Genomic DNA, 25,938 nt, shown 5'->3' with positions numbered 1-25,938 from the left:
ACTACTTGAATTAATTAGCAGCATGTAGAGCGTGGAAAACTAGTTTAAAAGTAGATTCCTAACTCCACAGTGACATCTTTATCAGCCGTGAAAGAGAACAAGAGTGGAGGTTGATGTCATGACGCAGGTCTGTACCTTGGGCCGCTCCGACTGTCTGCGGTTTACTCCACTACCTCCAAACGCTCTTATCAGCTCAATACAGACTCATCAAGAGCTCTGTTGAGACCACGACTCACTGTTTGTGTTCTGCTGATAGCAGCCAAAAGAAAACACTCAGAAGCTGCTCTTCATCTGCAGTGCAGCTCTGTTGGGAACGTGACCATCATGAACTGGATTCAATGCGTGCATATGTACAGTGGGGTCCAAAATCCGAAGACCACTAGTAAAAACGTTTTCCGTGAATTTAGTACAACCATGTGCATTACAACTATTTCAGTACAGTTGTATAGTTTTATATAGCTATTTTGAGTTTATTTGATTAGTGAAAAAAATAAATTGACATTATATTATTAATATTACAATACTACATTATTTTATAAAATAAAAAGGTTATTTCCATGAAAATATATATTTATCTTAGCTAAAAAAATAAATAAAAAAAATTCAGTTGAATGAAACAACTTGCAAAAGAAAATTAAATATTTAGTTATATGCTGCAGTTTATCATTCTCAATTTATGTAAACATGTACGTGGCATCACATCATACAACATTTTAAGGTAAAAAAAAATATAAAAATACATAAAAAAAAAAAAAAAAAATCAGCCACTATTTTTTATACTTGTGATTTCATTTTACAAGTTTATTTGCTACCTTTATTCACATTACAGAAAACTGACAAACATACCACACTGGCACCCATGCTGGTCTGTCCGCTGCCCAGCCATGGCATAGAGGATGATGCTGCCATTTGTTGGGGGGCAAAGGGACCGGCACTGGCCTGGGCGATATTGGTGTGAGATGAGCGATAATCCACATCGTCAGAGCTACACAGAGAAAACAAGATGTTCAAAGCTATCAAATCTATGAGCTGAATGATTCAAACACACACAGGTAGGTGAGGGACCTGCGAGACTCCTTGTCACAGTCCTCTCCGATCCAGGTGTAAGGCTGAGCTGCGAGCAGTGAGGACACGTCCACTTCCTGGACATCATGAGTAGATGCCAGCACTAACTCATTAGTGTTAGCCTTAGAGAAAGAACACAAACACAAATTAAATGGACGTTAAAACATTATAATTATTATTATTATTTAATAAAGAGTTTACTTTAATAAAGAACAGAAAACAACATTATTGGCGGACTTTCCAGACAAGTGTTTAAACTTCTCCCTGCACCAGGCACAAGTAAAATGTTCGTGGAAAAGAAACTGTGCTCATAGCACGTGCTTGTTCAATTGCATGCACCAATGCACTGTATCATTTCATATCAAATACAATGTCGTTTCTTTCACTCGTTATGTTGGCAAGTCACTAAATAAGCAATTAAAGCCGCCTTAAAACTGTTCATGCATGTATTTGTTATATATGAGTCACATTTAAGAACATGTCTCTGAAATGCAGTGGTTTTCAAAACTGTCCTTGAGCAGCCCATCTAACTCGTCTAACACACCTGATTCAACCAGTCAGCTCATTAGTCGAGACTTTAAGACCTGAGGTGGGTCAGAATAGGTGAAGATCCACGTCATGTTCAAAAGCAGCTCTTAAAAAATGTAAAGTTGTTTAATACCTAATAACCCAGCTGCTGTGATATCTGTTAATCAAAAAACTAAAGAAAATAATAAGAAATCAATATTTGTATAGCTTTAAGGATTCACGTATATAAAATTTTAAATTTATTGTTTGATGACTTTATTACATTTCTGTATATTTCCTACTTTCCGAAGGGCACAGCTAGCTAAACATGACATTTAGTATGAGTTTGGTTAGATTGTTTAAAGTTAACATAAATTAGAATTATTTTAAGCAGTCTAATAAATGTTCATATAAATATATATATAAATATATATATATATATATAAATATATATATATATATATATATATATATATATAATGTCTTTATGTTGTTTTTACATTAATTTGAATATTTAATGCGATTAATTTATGAAAAAACTGTGTGAATTTTTTTTAATCGATTGACAGCACTAATTTTTATATTACATTCAGAAACAAATGTAAAAAGAAAATGCGGTTTTAAAATGTTGCCTGTTTATTATCTTACATTTATTACAGTGTACAAACCAGTCATTCTGGCAACAAGACAAGCACTTCAACTAGTACCACAGGCCTACTATTAACACTGAAGTCCTCCAGTTTCATATTATAGTAAATACAGTTGATAAAACTAGAGAGAGCACGGCAATGCCTCAAATACCCGGATGAGCTGTAGGACATCAGAGCAAATCAGACAATTTAAGATTCGATCTGAACAGCATTGAAACAACACAGAGAGCCAGATTCCACAAAAAGGCCCTGAACAACATGGACGGCCATCAATCAGATACCCTGGGGAGCCAGCAAACCTAACTAGCAGATTTAAACTGCTTGCAGCATTAAAAAAACAACACTTATTGATAATTCCAACTCAGGAAGGAGACTGTAAAAATTGGGGTGAGCAACCCAAGATTAATGTTTGAAGAGACAACACATCATGACCATCACAAGTGAAACCTTGAGGAAAATCAAGAGTTAAGACTTAACAGGATTGGTTTTCCCTCACTCAGGACAGATACCAGAGACTTGTATTGTTCAAGATCCTTTGACTTTTTGTTTGCTGGCAGTCCACATCCTCACACTCACAGAACAGCACAGAGACTTTCTTATATATGTAAATGTATATATTTGAGCTGTCAATGTTAATGTGTTAATGCATGCAATTAATTTTACAATCCTTAGTATTAACATAATTTAATTTAATTTAATTTAATTTAATGGAGGCAAAATTACTGAAGCACTATTTCTATTCTAACCCTTTAACCCAATTTTGCTTCTCTGCTTGCATTCATTTTAAGTTGCTAACTCCGGCAAAGTTTTCAGTCCAATGATCCAGGAACCAAATGTGTTCAAACAATATAAACGAAACCAGGCTGATTACATCAGAGACTGCAGAGCTCTGTCGTATTCTTTGATTGTCTTTGAAGAGCACGAGCCCTCACGCGTCGTGCTGTGTGAAGTACAGACTGAACGCATTGTCAATACATCCCATAAACCTAGCATCAAAATTTATCTTGAAAAAGTCTTGCAGAAAATAGATTTTTGAGAATCACCCTTTAATCTTTTGGTTTACTTTGCTGGATATAGCAAATGATAACAAAATAAACATTTGAAACAAGATAATTGGTCTATGCTTAATTTCATGAAGTGTATGATTAATCGTGATTAATCACAGAAAAAGGGTGTGATTAATCTGATTTAAATTTTTTATCGATTGACAGTCCTAATATATATATATATATATATATATATATATATATATATATATATATATATATATATATATATATATATATATATTTATATATAAATGCTTCAAAATTATGCTAAAATTACTTACGAATATCAGTCCCTTGCATAACTCCATATCATGTATGTAACCCCCACATTTAACTACCAGTTCTAATAACTCATTGTATATGTAATTTGAATAACTATTGAATAGTTTATAAGGTTATATTTGGGTTTGGTATGTGTGTGAAATTAATCCTTAAAAAGTTTCTATCAATCAATTATTTGTAAAATGTTTCATATTCTTGTTATAGAAATCATGTTTAAATAACACTCTTCTAGGTTGGACCACACTGGCCGATACAGATTAATTAACCGATAGTTTTTAAAATGGATACTGAATAAAAACTAAAATAGTGCTTTAAAATAAAAAAAAATAAAAAAAAAAACAGTACTGATCCATTCTAGTAGTAGTAATGAAAATATATATACAGTCGTGGCCAAACGTTTTGAGAATTACATAAATATTAGTTTTCAAAAAGTTTGCTGCTAAACTGCTTTTAGATCTTTGTTTCAGTTGTTTCTGTGATGTACTGAAATATAATTACAAGCACTTCATACGTTTCAAAGGCTTTTATCGACAATTACATAACATTTATGCAAAGAGTCAGTATTTGCAGTGTTGGCCCTTCTTTTTCAGGACCTCTGCAATTCGACTGGGCATGCTCTCAATCAACTTCTGGGCCAAATCCTGACTGATAGCAACCCATTCTTTCATAATCACTTCTTGGAGTTTGTCAGAATTAGTGGGTTTTTGTTTGTCCACCCGCCTCTTGAGGATTGACCAAAAGTTCTCAATGGGATTAAGATCTGGGGAGTTTCCAGGCCATGGACCCAAAATTTCAACATTCTGGTCCCCGAGCCACTTAGTTATCACTTTTGCCTGCATTGTTGAAAATGCATTGTTCTTCACCAAACTGTTGTTGGATTGTTGGAAGAAGTTGCTGTTGGAGGGTGTTTTGGTACCATTCTTTATTCATGGCTGTGTTTTTGGGCAGAATTGTGAGTGAGCCCACTCCCTTGGATGAGAAGCAACCCCACACATGAATGGTGTCAGGATGCTTTACTGTTCAGGACTGATGGTAGCGCTCACCTTTTCTTCTCCGGACAAGCCTTTTTCCAGATGCCCCAAACAATCGGAAAGGGGCATCATCGGAGAATATGACTTTGCCCCAGTCCTCAGCAGTCCATTCACTATACTTTCTTCAGAAGATCAATCTGTCCCAGATGTTTTTTTTGGAGAGAAGTGGCCTCTTTGCTGCCCTTCTTGACACCAGGCCATCTTCCAAAAGTCTTCGCCTCACTGTGCGTACAGATGCGCCATTCCTGAGCAAGCTCTGCACTGGTGGCACTCCGATCCCGCAGCTGAATCCTCTTTAGGAGACGATCCTGGCGCTTGCTGGACTTTCTTGGACGCCCTGAAGCCTTCTTTACAAGAATTGAACCTACAACACTAGTTTTACTCAAATCAAATGGTCAGATGCTCATGAAGACTCTCTAAAAGCAGTTCTGGAGATGTTGTTCATGTGTTTACATCCTCATGTAGTGAGACGACAGACGGTGAAATTACCGCGAGCGTCATGCGTGCTTCAGTATATGTATAATAATTGAAACCTTGTGTCTGCGCCATTCATTAACAGAGTCTTGCAGAACATGCAGGATTCATATTAAAGTCAACTTTTGCAGCTTAATAGTTACAGACACTAGTTCATATTGCGATTTGATTTGAGTGTAATGATTGTCTTTTGATTAATTCAATTTGACAAAACATTCCACGTTAAACTGTGAATTTCATTTACATCACGGAAATCAAAGGGCCCTACAATTATACCAGAACGATGTATACTCTCACACTTTAACTTCACTTTAACACTTAATGATTATCTAACCAAAATAAAAGAGCAGCGATGAGTCTAGGTGAACTCACCATTATCTCTGGACGTGTCGCTTTCAAATCAAGCAGCGGTCTAAAACGGTTTATTTATTCACCAAATGGACGCAAGTTTACTTCAAGAATGAACAATAAGGCATTGATAAGTTTGAAGTTCAGTGTTTAAAAAAACGGAGCAAACGGAAAGAGCAATCTATATTATAGCTCTATAAATGAAGCATACAGACTTTATTAGAGCCACAGAAAGACAAACGTTTCGATGAAAATGCTCAATCTACAATTCTCATTTTGTAAAACTATGTGGATGGCGATCTGTAGCGCGGCAGGATTTTCTATCAGCCGCTAGTAGACCTCCAGCGAATCAACAACCTGGGAAACTCCACACGACAACAAAGGGAATCCCCTTACACATGCAACGCACGTAAACCTCCAGATTCTGAACTGGTGCATTTAACACAACGTTTCATAGCCTCATTTAAAACTCAATGACAGGGTTAATTAGTGGTTGGTCAGATCTAAGCAATTGCACATATTGCTATAAACTGGGGATTTTACTTGTTCACTCTCATACAACTTCTTCCCTCACTTTCTCGGTTTCTGCAACTTGTGTGAATGTGAGAGTGAATTGACCACCAAAGTCTTGTTTGAATTGAAAAGTGAAGTATCTTTTTTTTGTGCTAGCAAGTTAAAGTGCCCCTATTATAGATCTTTGAAAATAACCTTTCATGTGGTGTGTAACACAGCTCTTTTTTTTTATCTAAAAGTGCTCTTTCAAAAGAAAGAGTCAACTCTGAGTCATGAAAAAGAGGTTGTTTTTAAAAGAAATCTTTAGCTGATTCAAGCTGATTCAAGTTGATTACATATTAATTCCCGCCCATGTGTTGCGCATGCAGACCCGGGAAAACTTGAACCCCCCCCCTCCCTCAAACACTGTAGCGGATTCCTGTGGAGAAGATGCTGTGCTCTGCACTGTTAGTGGAAATCCATTAGGGCATAGTCAAAAAAACTCCCAACTCATTCTCTCCATCAAGTTCAAAATCATCCTAAATTGCTGCAGAAACAATAACCCAGTGTTAACATAGTAAATGTGCAAGGAGGATCAAACACCCTTTACACACAAACACACACACAAAAAAAGTAACGATGTAGGATGATTCTAAAGTTGGAGGAGAAAATAGGTTTTAGACGTACCCTGTCTTGAACCATTGTACACAGATTATGCATTTGCCTCACATAGCTAGGCTAGACGAGCATTTAGGGTTAAAAAGTGTTTTTTTTTGTTTGTTTTTTTTCAAGAAAATGACTGATCATTTCTCTATATTGCGACTGATAAATTCTTTGCGACTGAAGAAAGGGAGATATGAACATCTTGGATGACATGGGGGTGAGTAAATTATCAGGAAATTTTTATTCTGAAAGTAGAGTAATTCTTTTAAAAACTGTTGCTGTCATATACTCTGTACTAGGGCTGGGCGATATATCGAATATTAGCGATAACATCGGAATAATTTTGACGACGATGTACAATTTGAATGTATCGGGAATATCGAATATTTCAAATTGAAGCATACTTTCCCAAAAGAATGCGCCGAATGTCCAAAAAAGGAACCTGTAACTGCTGACTGCTCTACGCCCCTCTACTACGAGAGCTGTAATGATAGCGGTTGCCAGATAACAAGAGTTTAAATCTCCGAATCAGAGCTCCACTGTTACAAGGATACATTTTCTGCCCGGTGTTTGCTTATGTTAAGCAATCTGGCAACCATGCGCACGTGCTCACTCCTCATTGCGGAAGAGCCGCTGACGATAATCTGAAAACACTAACAAGCTGGAATTGAGCGATCTAATGAAAGCGTCGTTCAGCCGGTCTGTGTTCTGTCGTGAGATCTCAACTATATTGTTTGCATTTGTGATCGCAAAATAAATGCACTTACTCGACCGCTGATGTTTGAATAGAGAAACATAGGCTATGGCCATTTGGAATTACTATTGGGGAATTTCACTGATATGTTTACCAGTTTCCATAATATAGACAGAGAGAATGCAAAACTCTTTGGTATTCATTTATATATATTTATATATAAGAAATAGCTATGTGCTTCAGCAACTAGCTCCCCATCTAAGAGGGTTTTTAGTGTCAGTAGGAACATAGTTTCATGCCACAGAGCTTCTCTTAAAACCACAGACATGTGTTCTTAGCTTAAAAACTTGTTGAAAAAAATTTAAATAAAATACTTATCCCAGTTGCATAGTTTAAATTGTGAATTGCATGCACTAAAAAGAAGAATGCACTTTCTGTAACTGTTACTTAATTTGCACTGCTTCAGTTACATATAGGCCTACATGTATTCATTTAATAAAAAGCAGTAAGTGATCTCTTGGTCTAGATTTTTTAACTGCTTAAATTAGCTGTTTAATCTAAATAGTTTTTTTTTTTTAATGGGCAAAAGAAAATCATGTTTTATTTTTTATTATTTAAATGCAAATGCAAACATATCGAGATATATATCGAATATCGTAAACATTTTGACAATATCGAGATATCATTTTTTTTTGTATATCGCCCAGCCCTACTCTGTACTGTAGCATGCAAAATACGAATTTAGTTGTTGGTTCGCTTCACGCAGAAAAATAAATTGTTAACCTGTTAGCCAGCACCCCCCATTATGGGACTCACAGCTGAAAGTGCTCTACCAAACTTATAATTGTAACAGTTTCCTACTTCAGTGTGTTACAAACATAATTTTGGTGTCTTTGGAAAGAAGACACTTTGGGCTTTACTTTTTATCAAGCAGATTTGATAATGCTCAAAAATTTTAAAAGTTATAGGCACTGAAGTGCCTTGAATTTTTTTTTACCACACTTAAATATTTTTTTATTTGATATAAAAATACATGAAATGAGTCCTGGAGCAATCTAGAAAAGTAATGGGTTGAAAGCCACATGTCTCATGAGTTTCTATTTCAAATCTGAATAAAATATCAGGAGAAATGAGAGCAAATATTTTTCTGAGACTATGTCTACACCCCCACCCCTCAAATATAAGAAAATATATTTCCTAATAGTATTGAAGGCTTCTACAAACTATTTAGTCAATAAACATACCACTGCATAGTTTTTTTCAATTATAAAACACTAGACAGAAACTTAGACATCACATAAGTGATTTATTTTAGCACTAGAAAAATACAATAAGAATAATTTGAGTAAGAAAAATAAGAATAATAAGAAAAATAAAAAAAGATCTAACTTTGTATGCCAATTACAGAAAATCCTGAGATTGTTAGAAATGCAGCATTTACAATGAATTACGATGCAAATAAGTGCTGATGTGCTGATGGCCACTTATACAGATGGTAATAACACAAATGCACCATAGAGTAAATAATCCACTCTCTCTATTCATATAGACGCGTTCACTTTGATAGCCGTGATCATACAGTAATAGTGAGCTGATTTGGGCTGATTTGCACTCAAACAGATGGTAATCATGCAGATACATTCACATTCAACATAAAACACACTCTCACATATATAAAAACTGTTGAAAAATAAAACAAACAAAGAAAAAGGCGATAGCTATAAGTTCCGCCTCCATCAGCTGACAGGTGCGTCAGAGCACGTCACCAGGGAGCGCCAAAATTCAAATATTCTATCTTTCGCCTATCTTTCATTCATTCTTTTTTCCGGTGGATTGTCTCATTCTGTTTGTGACACTGTACGCTGCAAAACCATGCAGTTTTTTTTACTACCAAGACGCAGTTTCCGACTGTGAGTTATTCCATAACGGACACAAACAGTTCTGTCGTTGAAGAACTGAAACATAAACAAAGGAATTATGATCCATATTACAACGTTATTGCTTCGTTGGACTAAACGTGCTTCATGAGATGTCGTTCAGTAGACCCTTACCTTTCTAACTAAACCGAGATTTACAGCTGTGGATGTGTTTATGACTCGTTATTACGACAGATCTGGTATGTACAGCGTTTCTAATGTTCATGTTTTTTATGTGTTCTGCTTACACAAATGTAGCAAATACAGTCTTTATAAGCTTTCCATTGAAAAACAGCGATCTGTCGTCGATGCTTGAGGCTTAGATCTTTATAATGATACATAGTTTGTCAAGATTAAATTTGTCCCGTTTCATTTAATCTATTCATAAACACTGACACGTGCAAGTTGAGTGGCTTTGAGGATGAGGGCGTCGGGGTGCAGGCTACTAATCATTTGGGAGTCTTTGCGCAAAAAAAGAAAAATGCAGAAATGCATATTTTAAGACAATGAAAGTGTTTTTTTTTACCTTAAATTTATTTATTTTTATTAATTTCATTTGAGCTAAATGTACCCGTTTCCCTTATAACGGTGTGTTATTTGGCATTGTCACTGATGATATGATGGTTGTTACCAGGTAATAACACACCTGCGACTGACCGATCAAAATCAAGTATTCCAGAGTGCTGTGCATTAAATATATATTAGGTATATATTTTATATTTCAACTGTAGTTGACTTACAAGCACTTGGGCCATATGAAGTCCTCAGCATGTGGTTTGCTGTATTAGCAATTATTCAATGAAATAATTGACTATGAAATCTGACTTCAAACTGTGAGGCCATTTACAGAGCCACTCTCTCTATAATAGAACTAGAGATATAGAACAAAACTATAATAATAGTTCTATAATAGATCTAGAGATACAGAATAGAATAGAAAATAGAACTTACCTTGTTAATGGCAAACGCCATGATGATGTCAGATTCTTTATGGATGATTTTGGCTTTGCCTCCCGGGTAACCCATATCAGCCTCCACCTGTAACACAACACGCATACACAAATACACACTCGTATTAATCTGTTCTGCTGCTGTTTTTAAAATAAGCTCCCAATCACATCCACACACACAGCAGCAATAGCAGGAAGTTTGCTAACATGCAGTTGAGACGATGTACACATCTTCTCAGAGGGCAAAACTTGAATGAATTATTACTTGATCTTCTAAACAAGGTGTCAGAAGCAGAATCCAGTCTGATTGGTTAACCACTTTCAGTGCCCGTTGGCGGTGAGTGAGGAAGAGCAGTGCTGAGCCAGACAAGTTAGTGGATGTGAGGAAAGAAACAGACTTGTGTGTGTGTGTGTGTGTATGTGAGATCACAGCAGGTTGACAGAGGATAGAAGCCCAAAGTTTTAAGAAGGTTTTACAGAGAGATGAGTACCATTCTGTGACTCAGTACCTTGTTGGTTTTTCGAGCCCCAGTAACGTAGTTTTTTATGAGGTGGTCCACATGATCATCTAAAGACTACATAATACACAACACACACACACGGCACAGCACAAAACACATGCACAAGTGACAAACAGATGGAGAAAAACAAATTAAATAATAAAGACAAAAAAATAATCTAATTTGGAGCTCTAACAGATAACACGCATATTCCCTCCAGCGTCTGTTTCACTACTTACCCTCAACATATAAAGATGGCAACTTACCACAGTTCTGTATTTATTTGATAAAAAACAAGCTGTCACTCTTGAAGTTTCTCCAATCCTTTAATTCCAATTTAAAACTTCGAAAAAAACCTAGCGTCTTTTAAATTATTTTATGCTGGAACCACCCTTTCAATTCGAGCCCAGTTACCTCATTCTTGCTTAGTCCCCAACTCTTTAATTACCTCACTCTGGCTCGTCCCATTTCATACCAAACTCTGGCCCTGTCCCAGGTCTTTACTATAGCACTGTACCCGCCACTTCTGCTACCTAACTCCACTCCCCATTTGTTACTTACCTCGCTCAACCAACCTCATTCTATACCATGTCCCGCCCATTTAAACTATCCAAACTGCCTCTAAAATCACATACTTCCCAACTATATAGTAGGTGAAAAACAGTACGTGAAAAAAGTAGCACATCGTAATTCACGTTATTCATAAAACAGTGGGCAAAATGCACCTGGGTGACTTAACACTTCCGGCAAAGTCTCCGGAGTTCACATCTGATGGATCTCATGAGGCCATTGGACAGGATTTTTGAATGGCAGTTAATTGAGTGTCCATAGTTACCTCGCTCTGCTTCCTTTTCTTTGTAAAGATGTATCGAATCAAAGTCTCCTGGAGAACCTCCTGCTTGACTAGAAAATGCCACAGACGGCGAGCAGGGAAGGAGTGGCGTTGCTTTGACCTGACGAGTGAAAACAAAACACAACACATGAACAGTTGTTTACACATGTTCATAATTCTTAAAAAATTCAGTTACTCTTTAGTTAAATTGTTATTCTTGGGATTAAATTAAACATCCGGAGGAAGTACTCACTTGAACGGTGTGTTATCTGGTTCTAGCATGGCTTTGTGTCTGAGTATAGCCGGTCCCCCGCCAGCACTCAGGTCCGTGGGGTAGGTGTTGATGTAGTTTGGTGGAGGGCTGTCAAATTTGTTCATTTTTTCCAGGAGAATCTGTTCCCAGTTTTCCAGTGTCTTGAGCACAGCATTGGCCAGGGGAGATGTCACTGGCAACTCTGAGATATTACAGAGAGGCACAGGAAATGGAAGTGGATTATTGAATGTACTTTCGGACAGTTTGAAAATGTCAGAGTACATTTCTACTACTCATGCACCTGTGAAGTCCAGTCCTGTCAGGGGCAGGAACGTCTTGACATTGTGCAGGGCAAGTTTGACCATCCCAAGGCGGATCAGAGACCAACTACAAAGACACAAACACACATAAACATTCTTCAGTATACACACTGATAGGATACAAGAAACAAGTATTCTGGTGTACACAGGACAAGGTTTTTAGCTAAAAAACGAAATTAATATATTTTAATATAATTTAAAAGGTAGTTTCAAAAGCAAGATTTCTTTACTTCATCCATGAAAAGAGTGAGTTTAAAAACAATAATCTTATTCCAGAAATACAAGCAGAATACATTTCTAAACAAATACAGCAATTTACATATAAAATGGCTTCACAAACATTTTTAGAAATGAAGTTTTCATAAAGATTGTTTTAACTTTTCAATAAATATTTTGCATTGTATGGCATTTAATTAATATTTCAATTAACACAATGAATCACATCTTAGTTTTACTTCTTGAATTTCCTGTAACAATCCTTCTTAATTGTTTAATTTCACCTGTAGGAGTTTGGATCTGAGTGTTCTGTCATCTGTGTGTCTGAGAGGAAGGCATCATCATCATCATCCTCATTGTCACTACCACCGCTTTCATCTGAATCACACAGTGCCCCGCTGTCAGAGAGAGGAAGGAAAGGCTGGTGGAAACACACACACATTCACACAGACGGAAAGAAATGAGACAGACACTCTGATAACTGCTTTTCTGATTTATAAACTGATGAAAAATGTTCCAAACACATCTCTATGAAGCTCTTAGAACAAAAAAAATAATGTACATGTATATATATATATATATATATATATATATATATATATATATACAGTATATACACATTTGTCTATAAATCAGTTTATCTTGTGTAAATAAGCAGTAGACGCATTCTCACTTTGGCCACAAAGTAATCCCACATGCTGAGCTCAGGTGGAATGAATTTCTCTTTATAGGTGGGCCGCTCCACAGGGATGGGCGGTGGTGTGGCTGGAGTCTCTTTAACGGGACGTCCAGGAACAAGCATGCGCATGTTAAACCTGCGTCGCTGTCGGTCCACGTCCTCAGCAGGAGGGGTTGGAGGAGGTACTGCTGGAGAAGAGAGAGAAACAGGGAGTGGGAGATATGTACAATACATATATATCAAGAAAAGAAGAATTTTTGGAATTTTATTCTATCTAATACTTCGGGAAAATAAAGTAGTATGCAGTATGTGTATTGCCAATAAATCGTCAGGCAAGATAGTTGTCCTGTACTCTTAGCAGAAACACTGCCCCAAAGCATAATATTTGCACCTCCATGCTTGAATGTAGGGATGGTGTTTAGTGTGTGAGTGCTTGCACAGGGTGTGTGTGATGCGTCACGTGCAGTAGTGCATAGAAGTACTTGTAGTTAGTGCATGTTGCATGTTGTGTGCTGCATGTTGCTCCTGCCTGCTACTCTCTGCTTTCAGCTACTGCCACCGGGTAGCCCCCCTAGTGGAGGTGAATAAGAGGAGCTGAGTGCGTATGCCTCCTCCTGCCGCTACACAGCCTCTCTACCACCAAGACTCCTGCAGTGCCTCCACGTGGCCACACACGGATACTGGGTGCCGCGAGGCCCCAGGCTAATCTGCAGGGGATCTCGGAGCAGCAGTGGGCCCCAGAAGCACGACGTGCAGGCCTACCGGCGTGTGGATACGGCGTGTGGATACGTCTAAGAGAAGGTCACTCTGAAATAAAATCGGGACTGTGAGGAGTTGCGCCCCACAGTCCACTATCAGCATAGTAAAGCCAACCATGGAGCACAAAGACATCCCAAATCCTATACTTCCAGCGGCGGGAGTCCGTAGGAACATTGCGGCGGACGGTGGTGCTGGTCCTCCTCCTGGAGGATACCGTGACAACGGGACCTTAAACTCTGGGATTGTCCCGGGGAGGGTCCTGTCCGACTACATCACCCCGTCCAATGCAATCATGCGCTGTCGGAAACCAGTTGTTATGGGAACCTTCAACGCATGCACAGTGAGAGAAGAAGCGAGGTTGATAGAACTTGCACATTGTGCAGAGGAACGGGGAGTGGAGATCCTGGGGGTCCAAGAACATAGGAGAGTGCACACTGATGACCTAATACTGTACCGCAGAGTGGAGAGATGCACGTTTATTTCCACATCAGCATGGAGGAACGATGCCCAAGACGCAACAGGCGGTGTAGGGTTAATGCTGGGCCCACGGGCACGTAAGGCTCTACGTTGGGTTTACCACCACACTGACAGGATTATGTGTGCAGAGTTCTCGGGTAACCCAGTAACAACAGTCATAGTCGTGTACTCACCCACCAACGTGGCGCCATCTGACGAGGTGGAGAAGTTCTTTGAGGACCTTGTAAGAGCGGTCCGCGGCGTCCCAACGCATCTTCCTGGCAATTCTTGGGGACTTCAATGCGAGGCTTGGACCAGAGGACGTACCCTTCCCCTACCACGACTCTACCAACCGCAATGGCACCTACCTCACTGCCTTCCTCATGGAGCACGAGTTACTGGCAGCAAATACCATCTTCCGGAAGAGAACAAGAAAGAGGTGGATCTTCCGGGACCGAGTCTCAGGAACGCTACGGCAGCTAGATTACATCCTAGTGAGGAAGAAGTGGAGGAACTCCATTATGAATGCTGAGCCATACAGCACTTTTAGTTCTGTGGGCTCAGACCACCGCGTGGTCAATGAGAGTTCGCCTGAGCCTCAGGGTTCCCAAACCAAGTCCCAAAATACGGTATAACTGGAAAGCTTTCTCAAGTGACCCTGGCCTTCTAACCAGATACACAGAGGAGGTGAGGAGACAATTCCAGCAGCTGGACAGGGGAGCGGAGGCAAGCAGCGAATACAGGAGATTCGTCACAGTAAACAAGGAGGTGACTAGACTGTGCGTGCCTAAGATGGAGAAAGTCAGAACCTCCCTGCGATCAAAACATCCAGAGGTCATAGCAGCACATGGGATGGTGGAGGAAGCCCGCCTCAACTTTGAGCGGGAACTAACTGCGGAGAGGCGCAGCGAGCTGAACGAAGCCAAACAGTTTCTTTTCAGAACCTATGATGCCATCAAAGTGGAAGAACTGATGGAAAGAGTGCGGAGGGTGCAGGCGGCGCAAGGGGAACAGCAGTATGGGGAGGCCTGGAGGGTCATCAATGAAATGACGGGGCGGAAGAGGACAAAGGAGGGACAGGTGAAGGGACACAGCCCGGAGGAGAGGGTTATGACCTGGTCAAGCCACTTCAAAAGGCTGCTGGGGGAAACAGCAGACACAGCTGAGGAAGAGGAAATACCATCAGACCTCCCAAACCTGAACATCAACGATGGTCCCTTCACACTCGGTGAGCTCGTCAGGGCAAAAGCCACAGTAAGAGTGGGAAAAAGTGCTGGTCCGGATGGCATACCCCCAGAGGTGCCGAAGAACTGTGACTTTGATGACATCATTCTATTCTAGAGTTCTGCAACCTTGCTCTGCTGCACAACCGGCTGCCTGATATGTGGTCTCTATCAAACATCATGCCAGTTCCCAAATCCGGAGACCTCTCGAAGCCGGACAACTACCGAGGCATCAGCCTGACCTGTAGTATTGCAAAAATCTACAACCGCATGATTCTGAACAGGGTCCGGCAAGCAATCGACCCTCACCTGAGAGTGAATCAGAACGGCTTTCGAGAAGGGCGAACTGCTACAGCCCAGATCTTGGCACTCAGAAGATTGATATAGGAGGTGAGGAAGGACAACCTGACTGCAGTCCTATGTTTCATAGACTTTAAAAAGGCATTTGATTCGATTCACCGAGGTACGATGGTGAAGATCCTGAAGGCATACAGAATTCCTCCGAACCTACTCCGGGCAATAGAGTCCATGTACTCAGGAACAAGGGCCAGGGTGGTGACCCCAGATAGCAACAGCGAGGAGTTTGACATCCTGGCTGGAGTTATGCAAGGGGACACACTAGCCCCCTTCCTCTTCATCATAGTCCTTGATTATGTGCTCAAGAAGGCAATCAGTGGGCGAGAGCAGGAACTTGGCTTCACACTGACACCAAGGAAGTCAAGTCGACACCCGGCAGTAGTCTTGACAGACCTTGACTATGCAGATGACATCAGTCTGCTCTCCGACAACATGGAACAAGCACAGGAACTACTACACAGGGTAGAGCTAGAGTGCACCAAGGTTGGCCTTAGGATAAATGCAAAGAAAACTGAGGTCATGACCTACAATGTTCCACCAGAACATCAACCTCTGATAACAGCAGGAGATACTGTGCTGAAAGAAGTTGAGGACTTCAAATACCGGGGCGCATGGGTCAACTCAACTGAGCAAGATCTAAAAGTGAGGAAGGCACTTGCATGGAGGGCCCTGAACGGCATGAACAGTGTATGGAACTCCAACCTTTCCCGCCAAATCAAACTCTGCTTCTTCTACGCGACGGTAGAGTCCGTTCTCCTCTATGGCAGTGAATGCTGGACCCTGAATCCAACCTTAGAGAAGTCCCTTGACGGGTGATACACCAGGATGTTGCGTGCAGTGCTTAACATCAGCAAGAGTGAGCATGTAACCAACAAAATCCTGTATGAGGGAGTACCAAGAGTGAGCAATAAGATTGCTGTGAGGAGAATGAGACGTGCAGGACATTGCCGAAGGCATCGAGAGCTGCCAGCCATCAAGCTGGTGCTATGGGAACCAACACATGGCCATCGGTCAAAAGGACGTCCCACGCTAACTTACGTGGACATATTCTAGAGGGATGCAGGAGCCCAGAGCACCAATGAACTGGCCGAACCTACTCCGGGCAATAGAGTCCATGTACTCAGGAACAAGGGCCAGGGTGGTGACCCCAGATGGCAACAGCGAGGAGTTTGACATCCTGGAGTTATGCAAGGGGACACACTAGCCCCCTTCCTCTTCATCATAGTCCTTGATTATGCGCTCAAGAAGGCAATCAGTGGGCGAGAGCAGGAACTTGGCTTCACGCTGACACCAAGGAAGTCAAGTCGACAACCGGCAGTAGTCGAAAGCCGTTGCCGGCCTTCTTGAGCAGAGGGACCTTGTGGGTGCTGCAGGATTTCAGTCCATTGTGTTCCAATGGTTTGCTTGGTGACTATGGTCCCAGGTACAAATCAGATTCCAAAAAAGTTTTGACACTGTATAAATTGTGAGTAAAAAAGGAATGGAATAATTTACAAATCTCATGAACGTATATTTTATATATTCACAATAGAATATAGATAACATATCAAATGTTGAAAGTGAGACTCTTTGAAATGTCATGCCAAATATTGGCTCATGAGAGCTTCACATTCCAAAAAAGTTGGGACAGGTAGCAATTAGAGGCCGGAAAAGTAAAATGTACATATAAGGAACAGCTGGAGGACCAATTTGCAACTTATTAGGTCAATTGGCAACATGATTGGGTATAAAAAGAGCCTCTAAGAGTGACAGTGTCTCTCAGAAGTCAAGATGGGCAGAGGATCACCAATTCCCCCAATGCTGCTGCAAAAAATAGTGGAGCAATATCAGAAAGGAGGTTCTCAGAGAAAAATTGCAAAGAGTTTGAAATTATCATCATCTACAGTGCATAATATCATCCAAATATTCAGAGAATCTGGAACAATCTCGCGTAACGATCAAGGCCGGAAAACCATACTGAATGCCCGTGATCTTCGGGCCCTTAGATGGCACTGCATCACATACAGAAACGCTACTGTAATGGAAATCACAACACGGGCTCAGGAATACTTCCAGAAAACATTGTCGGTGAACACAATCCACTCGCCATTCGCCGTTGCCGGCTATAACTCTATAGGTCAAAAAAGAAGCCCTATCTAAACATGATCCAGAAGCGCAGGCATTTTCTCTTGGCCAAGGCTCATTTAAAATGGACTGTGGCAAAGTGAAAAACTTTTCTGTGGTCAGACAAATCAAAATTTGAAGTTCTTTTTGGAAAACTGGGACGCCATGTCATCCGGACTAAAGAGGACAAGGACAACCCAAGTTGTTATCAGCGCTCAGTTCAGAAGCCTGCATCTCTGATGGTTTGGGGTTGCATGAGTGCATGTGGAATGGGCAGCTTACACATCTGAAAAGGCACCGTCAATGCTAAAAGGTATATCCAAGTTCTAGAACATACTGTATGCTCCCATCCAGACGTCGTCTTTTTCAGTGAAGACCTTCCATTTTCCAGCATGACAATGCCAGACCACATACTGCATCAATTATAACATCATGGCTGCGTAGAAGGATCCGGTTACTGAAATGGCCAGCCTGCAGTCCAGATCTTTCACCCATAGAAAACATTTGGAGCATCATAAAGAGGAAGATGTGACAAAGAAGACCTAAGACAGTTGAGCAACTAGAAGCCTGTATTAGACAAGAATGGGACAACATTCATGTTCCTAAACTTGAGCATCTTTGTCTCCTCAGTCCCCAGACGTTTGCAGACTGTTATAAAAAGAAGAGGGGATGCCACACAGCGGTAAACATGGCCTTGTCCCAACTTTTTTGAGATGTGTTGATGCCATGAAATTTAAAATCAACTTATTTTTCCCTTAAAATGATACATTTTCTCAGTTTAAACATTTGATATGTCATCTAAGTTTTGTTCTGAATAAAATATTGAAATTTGAAACTTCCACATCATTGCATTCTGTATTTATTCACAATTTGTACAGTGTCCCAACTTTTTTGGAATCAGGTTTGTACCTTAAGATCATTAACAAGCTCCTCCTGTGTAGTTCTGGGCTGATCCCTCACCTTTCTCATGATCATCTTTACCCCAAGAAGGAAGATCTTGCACGGAGCTCCAGACCTTTTTTTCACTCAGTGAAATGCAAATAAATTTTCTAACCTTTATATAATGTGTTTTTTTGTTTGTTTGTTTTTTTGGTTGATTTTTTTGGTTGATATTCTGTCTCTATCCGTTAAATTAAACCTACCATTAAAATTATAGACCCTTCATTTCTTTTGGACAAACTTACAAAATCAGCAGGGAATCAAATAAATATTTTCCCCACTGTACTGTAAACAGACGGTTCATTCTTTGATAGAGCTTCACACAGTAGGTCGTGCAGCTGGTTCATAGGTAATAAAGCTGAGAGGGTCCCCGTGACCTTACAGAGAGTGTGGCATGATAGCAAACTGCTCTTACAGACGACACAGCACACTGTCAAGAAATCAAACCTTCCCTGTTATCCTGTTTCACCTTATCAGGTACAACTATAATAGCTTATGTTTGATAACCAAAATAATGAAATATGTTTAGTTTCAAATCAAATTGCTATTTAAATTTCTCAAGCATTAAGTACACATAACACATCAACATCTCATCTCTTCTTTCTATCTCTGTGATGATGTGTTTTCTTTTGAGCTGAAGTTTGTCGCAGTTGCATTTGAAGCATGTTTTGATTCTGAAAGTGTGTAATGTTTATCTCCACTTTAAGGGAGGACACAACTGAAGAGAAGAACCACATCAAACCATCATCCTTCAGGAGTCATGTTCAAAGAGAAATTCCTGCAGTAAGAATCTGAGCGTGAGTACAGTATGTGTGTCTGTGTGTGTGCGTTGGGGGGGGGGGGGGGGGGGGGGGTATTTTGTAACAAAGAGCTGATAGGGAAACACAGACAGATTAATTTACTTTGTTGATGATCATATAATCTCCTCTTTGAGCGCTGACAGAGAACACCTTGACAAAATGCCAAGAGCCGACAAGCATGAAAACAAAATCTTAATCACTAGGTTATTTTACATTGTTTTATGAATGTGGTACTTTTATGTGACAAGAAGCACCTTCCAATTTAACTATGTTTAAAAACACTAGATTTTAGATTTACAGACAATTAAAGGCCTGTTTTTTTATAGACTTTACAACATTAATCCATTAAGAAGGACTTGGATAACTGAAATAAAGCTAAAATGTAAAATATTAGATGAAAATATCTAATTAAAAAACTTAAACTAATGTTGGCAGCTCACTGAAAGTGTTACCCTAAAAAGGCTATATGTCAGTTTGACTCTATTATTATTATTTTTTTGTGACAAGGCAGATCGCTGTGGCGGCAGCTTCAAGCAGTAGCACGAAGCGCACATAAACACATCATCTCCTCCTTTTTACCAATATATATGGCAATAAATAAACATGAATTAACATCAAAAGGTATACTGAAGTAAATAGTACAACTTACTGAAAGTTATATATCATTTCATGTAATCACTTAATCATCAAACAACTTAAGCAATTTCATGTAATGTTACATTTACCTCAGGAAAGCCATTCAATATTCATAGCTTGTTAGTCAGCAAGTTAGTATATTGAATAAACTATTTTCACTTACGGTTAATTTTGGTTTCAGTGTTTCAGTTAAAAAATAAAAATAAAATAATTTCAGTGCATCACTGAAATGGTTGCTGCCTATGTATGCAGCAGACAGTGAGCCAATTTCGTATTAGTGGTCAACCGATATTGTTTGACAGCAGATGCTGATGCCGATATTTTGGAAAGCAGGGGGCCGGTATAACTGTTATTATTTTTAATTCATATTTAAGAAATTTGAAATCATTTGCCACTGGATAAAAAAATAATAATTGTAAAATAAACATACTTATTCTTTAGATGACCAAGTATTTTTCAAAAATAAATTCATATTTAACAAAAACATAATTAAAAAGGAAGTAAACATTGAAACCAACAGGGCACTCAGTATTCTGCAAAGTTTGTGTGCATTGGGAATCATAGTTTTCAAATAAAGCCAGGGTAACACTCATTTTACAGCACACAGAGAAAATGACATAAACATGACAGTGGGTAAATACATAAAGCGCAGCATAATTTGAAATCACGAGTTTAAAGTATTCAATTCAAATGGACCGACCATCACAAAGAGAACACGCGATTATGCTGGATAAAAATGCACACTTCTCAAGGTCTCACAGCTGGATTCAACTAAGTTTGCAAAAATAAAAGTCCTGCCTCAAACACATCGGCCAAGCAGAAAAACGTATCAATGTCGATATTTGAAAAATGCCTAATTTCGGCCGATATATCGGCTTTGGCGATACATTGGTCGACCCCTATTTAGTAGGGCTTGAAACAGCACCTTTTATTTTGAAAGAGCACAGGAAACGCTGTTTTCTACAATATGCCCTTCAATATAGCAAGCATAATCAAATTGTTTCCACTACAAAGGTCTCATCAGTTCATCAGACAGAAAGAGAACAGAACAAACTCTGAATGTTGACCTCAGACAGCTGGTGAGCACCTGAGCCTGAGGCACTCACCGCATCTACACGCAGAGGGGGGGGTCAGCTGTCTCTCTCTCTCTCTTTTTCACACACACACACACACACACACACACACACACACACACACACACACACGCAAACACAAACACGCATGAGATGATGAGATGAAAATGAGACACAAAAGCATAATATGCACACAAACACAAAAAAAAATGCTGGATGAAAACACACACACACGCACACACACACACACACACACACACACACAACGAAGCAATGTAATAAATAATGAAATGTAATACATAAAGAACAAACATCGCTGCAAACACACGCAGCACCACTCCACACACAAACAGGGAATGACACACACATCCCCCCAACTAGAATATATGGGTAACACTAATAAGTTTCCATTAGTTAACATTAGTTTATACATTTGCTAACTAACATTAATATATAAGCTACTATTATACATGTATTGTTCGTTGTCAGTTCTTTTTTAATTTTAGCTAATAAAAGTACAACTGTTCATTGTTAGGTCATGTTAGCTCATGTCCCTCAACACAATGATTCAGATAAGGGGTGCTGATATGGCAAAAATACCATATCAAGATTTCTTTCAGGAAAATCACAATACAAGATATTGTCTTTTTAGATAAAAAAAGATAAGTTCATTCACAATTAAAAATCGTAAAATCGTACACCCCAATATACATATTGTTTTTATTTTTATAATATATTAGTAAATGTTGAAACTAACATTAACATTAAGATAAATAAATGCTAAAAAGTAATCTGTTAGTTAATGTTAACTAATGTAGTTAATAAACGGAACCCTATTGTAATTTATATGGTAATCTTTTGTAATCTAATCACTGGACTTTTATGTGCTTCCTGATAAAACACTAGAAGTCCATCATTCCGATCTCATTTCCTGTCCCTGTGTGGAGGAAGTGCTTCTGAGCTCTTACTCACAGCTCTCTGGCTGTGCTGTTTCCATGATAATGTTACTATGTTTACAAGCCTCAGTCTGAGGTGGTGCTTGATTGACAGTCAAGGTCGGTGTGTCAGAATCTGTGACCTTTACATCCTCTGACCCTGTTGCCTTGAGGGCAGCTGACAGGAGATGAAATCTGATTATGAACTGAGACCACAGAGACCGTTTTCAAGACGTTTAAAAAAAAAAATCAATGGAAGCAAAAACAGCACTTGAATGAACATAGAAACTGTAAAACTTAAAAATATAAAAAAAAAATGCTACTAAACTTCTGACAAAGGCTGTTACGTATATGTGGACTTTGTTTTCAGGTCGCAACATCAACAAACTCCTCTGGCAAGGCAGAAGACTCACCTGGAGTGATTTCAGGTGGCCGCTTGGGTCTGACGATAAGTTTGGCTCCACCCCCAAACACGGCTGCCCACATGCGGTTGTTGAGGGGATGAGCAGCCAGCCGGAAAAGCTCATTTCCAGAATGTGTGCCAAGACCATGAATCAGCAGACTGAGATAAACAGCCACCACTGCCTCACACAACATGACGTTCAGACGAATTTGATCATCACCCTGAGCACACGCCAGCAGACTGATCAGAGACGACACACCTGAGACAGAGAAAACATACACAATGAGCCTCCATCCAATCATATCTTCTATAAATTAATTCTCTCTACTATCATTCTATCCATCAATTCATCTATCTAACATATCTTTTATTCTTCATTCTGTCGTACATCAGTCTATTCATCCATCCATCCGTCCATCTGTCAACCCATCCATCATATCCTCTTCATCTATTCATCCATCCATCTGTTATAACGTCCACCTATCTTATTGTCAATCCATCCAATTTCTCCTCCGTTTACCTGTCTGTCCATCCATACATCCATCCATTCATCCATCCTTTCATCCACCCATCCAATCTCAGTCATCTTTCTGTCCTTCAGTCCATTCATCTATTAATCCATCCATCATCTCCATTAAACATTCACTGTTGCTCCAGAAGGAAACACGATGCATTAAGAGCCAGGGGGTGAAAACAGGATGATGTCTTCCAAATCTTTCTTATTTTGTAGAAAAATATTTTTTTCCCCATTTAGTACTGCCCTTGGGAAGCAACAGAAGATACTAGCATATTTCAATCTTTTGTGATCTTTCTGACCAATCTTCCATCCATCCATCATTATCCTATTCCACATAACTGGTCAATATTATGTATCACCAGCAGGGACTTTATTAATAAAGGAACCAAATTGGGTTCGCAGATGTTACTTTCCTCTCCACACAGAATTACTAGATCACTAGATGAGGATGAGCCTGAATGTGCTGTTTCCCTGCATGTGTTCCATAGAGTCTGATCTGATGTGTGTTACCTGGCCACTGTGCAGGGGCAGTGGTGGGCGTTGCATGTTCCTCAATGCTCTCTGTGCGAAGTCTACGCCTGTCACTCAGTAACAGCCCCTGATAGACCATCCCTGTGAACTGATTGGTCTCCGACTGACTACTAAACACAAACACAAGAAAAGGTGGGCATGAGTCAGTGACTGTGTGTATATGTTAGAATTAACAGAATGGTATGCTGCTTAGAATGTCTAACAGTAGTTAGAACAATCATCAGTAGTGGCATGTTTGTACCTGTAGCTGTGGCTGTCACACAGAGATTGGTAGATACAGGCTGATAGAGAAGCAGCGAGTGTGTGTAAAGCATTCACCTGAAATACACATGCACATATTAGCAGAAGCACGCAGAAGCGCACACACGCACGCACGCACACACACACACATACTCACACACACATATGTCCTCATAAGTCAACCTCTCCTTGTAACACCTGTGTCATACCCATGTCATTATACAGAGTTGTGTCCTGAGTCTTCATACAATCTTTCTATGTGTGAAGGAGTCTGTATATTTCTCACCCGGTCATCCAGTATCTCGGGGTGTGGTGGAGCCTCCATCTGGACAGTGGTGTAGAGGATATCATGTATGTGGTTTCTGAGATGCAGGACTGGATTGGCGATGACAGTCTTGGTGGGGGCGATGCTGGCCGACAGCAGGGGCAGAGTGGTGGGGAGGGGGAGTGGTGATTGAAGCTGCTTCACTGTCATTTCCTGAGGACACAGAATCAACAAATAACATGAGAACACACTCAACCAACCAACTGCTTGCACGAGAGCACAATATAAATCAATCAATGTGTTGAACCATCATGTGAGGACGTACTTGCTGTGATTCCTGCAGCAGAAAGAGTAACTCCATCCTGACAGAAGTCACTCCTCCACCCTTGGCTCCATGCAGACTGCAGTAACTGAGGAAGACTCTGAGCAGAGCCTGATTCTCTCTCAGCCAGGATTTCCTCCGCTCTGCATGCAGCTGCTTGGCCTGCAGACGCCGTCGCTCCATCTGATGACGTTCGTATGCACCTGCTTCACCACGGATCTGTGAGTCTTCCAGATCCAACGATCCATCATCTCCCCATTTCTCTAGCTGACCTGCAGCCGCTTTCCCCTCAAACTGAAATACACACACACACATACGCACACACACAGAATATCTAGAACAGATCAGGAATGGCCAATATATTACATGTTTTTTAAGTGTTGGATAATATTTTGCTGGAAATATACAACTAATCAACACCATGGATTTTGCAATCATTTTAATATGACTCTTGGGACACTAGCTTTGCTCTTCCTTGCATATTTTAATTCATTTTAATAATACAGTTCTTTTGAACTGTCCATTACAATGAATCGCTCACCACATGATTCATCACTCACAGACTTTTTTGTGTGGTATTTTGCATTATTGAAATGTTTAGTGCATACTGTTTACTCCTACATATTGTTACCTTGCATATAAATTAGCTAAATAGTATTGCTTTCGTAGTGAAAATTGGGGAAATTATTTTAAACTAGCTTTCTACTGTGTTTTATATTTTACATTTAACATTGTCTTCAACTGCTGTTCCTCTGGAAAAAAAAAGATCTATTAATGTTGTGATGAAATTGAAGTAGCAACAGATCTTTTCTTCTGTATTGTAACATACATCTGAGTGTAAATTCTTAAAAAGAAACAAATGTATAGCAGGGACTTGGTTCTATTTATATGTATGTTTAAGTTGACTAAGTGATAGGGGTCCTGCATAAATCACCAGAGACTTGTTATCACTGGAAAGTGCAGTTACTATATTTTCAATAAACATTAAGTCAAAATGAAACATGCATAGATTAAAAATAAATAACATTAATATATATATAATCTATAACATTAATTAAAAAATATATAGAGTGCAATTTCATTTCATGTACATTTTTAAATATTATGATACACTATACATTGTCAAAATTAGGGCTGTGCAAAAAATCGAATGCGATATTTAAGCGCATCTCATCAGTAAAGACCCTTAGAATGTGTTGCCAAGTCTGCGGTTGTTTTTCATGTCCGCGGGTCGAAACGACAATACCAATAACGTGATATTTAGCCCCCAAAATGCGAATTTTACCAAGGCAACCCTGCCAAAAAATGTATATTTTAATCTCGGAAGCAATTTTTATCGGGGAACCTCCTGGAAACACGATTGGGCTAGTTTTGGACTAGTTTTGAGAAGCAACTCGGCAGGATTTGTTGTGAAAACCTGGCAACCCTGATCTGAATGCACGTGCTGGAGATATACTT

At 39.6% G+C, this 25,938-nt stretch overlaps 1 protein-coding gene across 4 annotated transcripts in view; it reads right to left on the bottom strand.

The window, feature by feature from the left end:
• The window catches only part of LOC132155937 (dmX-like protein 2), a 95,865-nt gene that overhangs the window by 5,124 nt on the left and 64,803 nt on the right, over window positions 1-25,938 (bottom strand). Inside the window, exons 25-38 of one of the 4 annotated variants that reach the window (XM_059564722.1) lie at window positions 24,484-24,774; window positions 24,180-24,371; window positions 23,895-23,971; window positions 23,633-23,763; window positions 22,616-22,864; window positions 12,916-13,109; window positions 12,527-12,663; window positions 12,008-12,093; window positions 11,707-11,908; window positions 11,457-11,574; window positions 10,631-10,696; window positions 10,123-10,209; window positions 1,066-1,187; window positions 847-985 (exon numbers count right to left, since the gene is read on the bottom strand). In XM_059564722.1, the coding sequence (XP_059420705.1) occupies window positions 847-985; window positions 1,066-1,187; window positions 10,123-10,209; window positions 10,631-10,696; window positions 11,457-11,574; window positions 11,707-11,908; window positions 12,008-12,093; window positions 12,527-12,663; window positions 12,916-13,109; window positions 22,616-22,864; window positions 23,633-23,763; window positions 23,895-23,971; window positions 24,180-24,371; window positions 24,484-24,774 (2,091 nt within the window). The remainder of the gene's footprint in view (window positions 1-846; window positions 986-1,065; window positions 1,188-10,122; window positions 10,210-10,630; window positions 10,697-11,456; window positions 11,575-11,706; window positions 11,909-12,007; window positions 12,094-12,526; window positions 12,664-12,915; window positions 13,110-22,615; window positions 22,865-23,632; window positions 23,764-23,894; window positions 23,972-24,179; window positions 24,372-24,483; window positions 24,775-25,938) is intronic. The other 3 variants (XM_059564723.1, XM_059564724.1, XM_059564725.1) reach the window with 3 other exon arrangements.

This window comes from Carassius carassius, chromosome 13 (assembly GCF_963082965.1).
Source record: "Carassius carassius chromosome 13, fCarCar2.1, whole genome shotgun sequence".
In the NCBI taxonomy this organism is placed as follows: Eukaryota; Metazoa; Chordata; class Actinopteri; order Cypriniformes; family Cyprinidae; genus Carassius; species Carassius carassius.
This window is presented reverse-complemented; position numbering and strand designations above follow the sequence as displayed.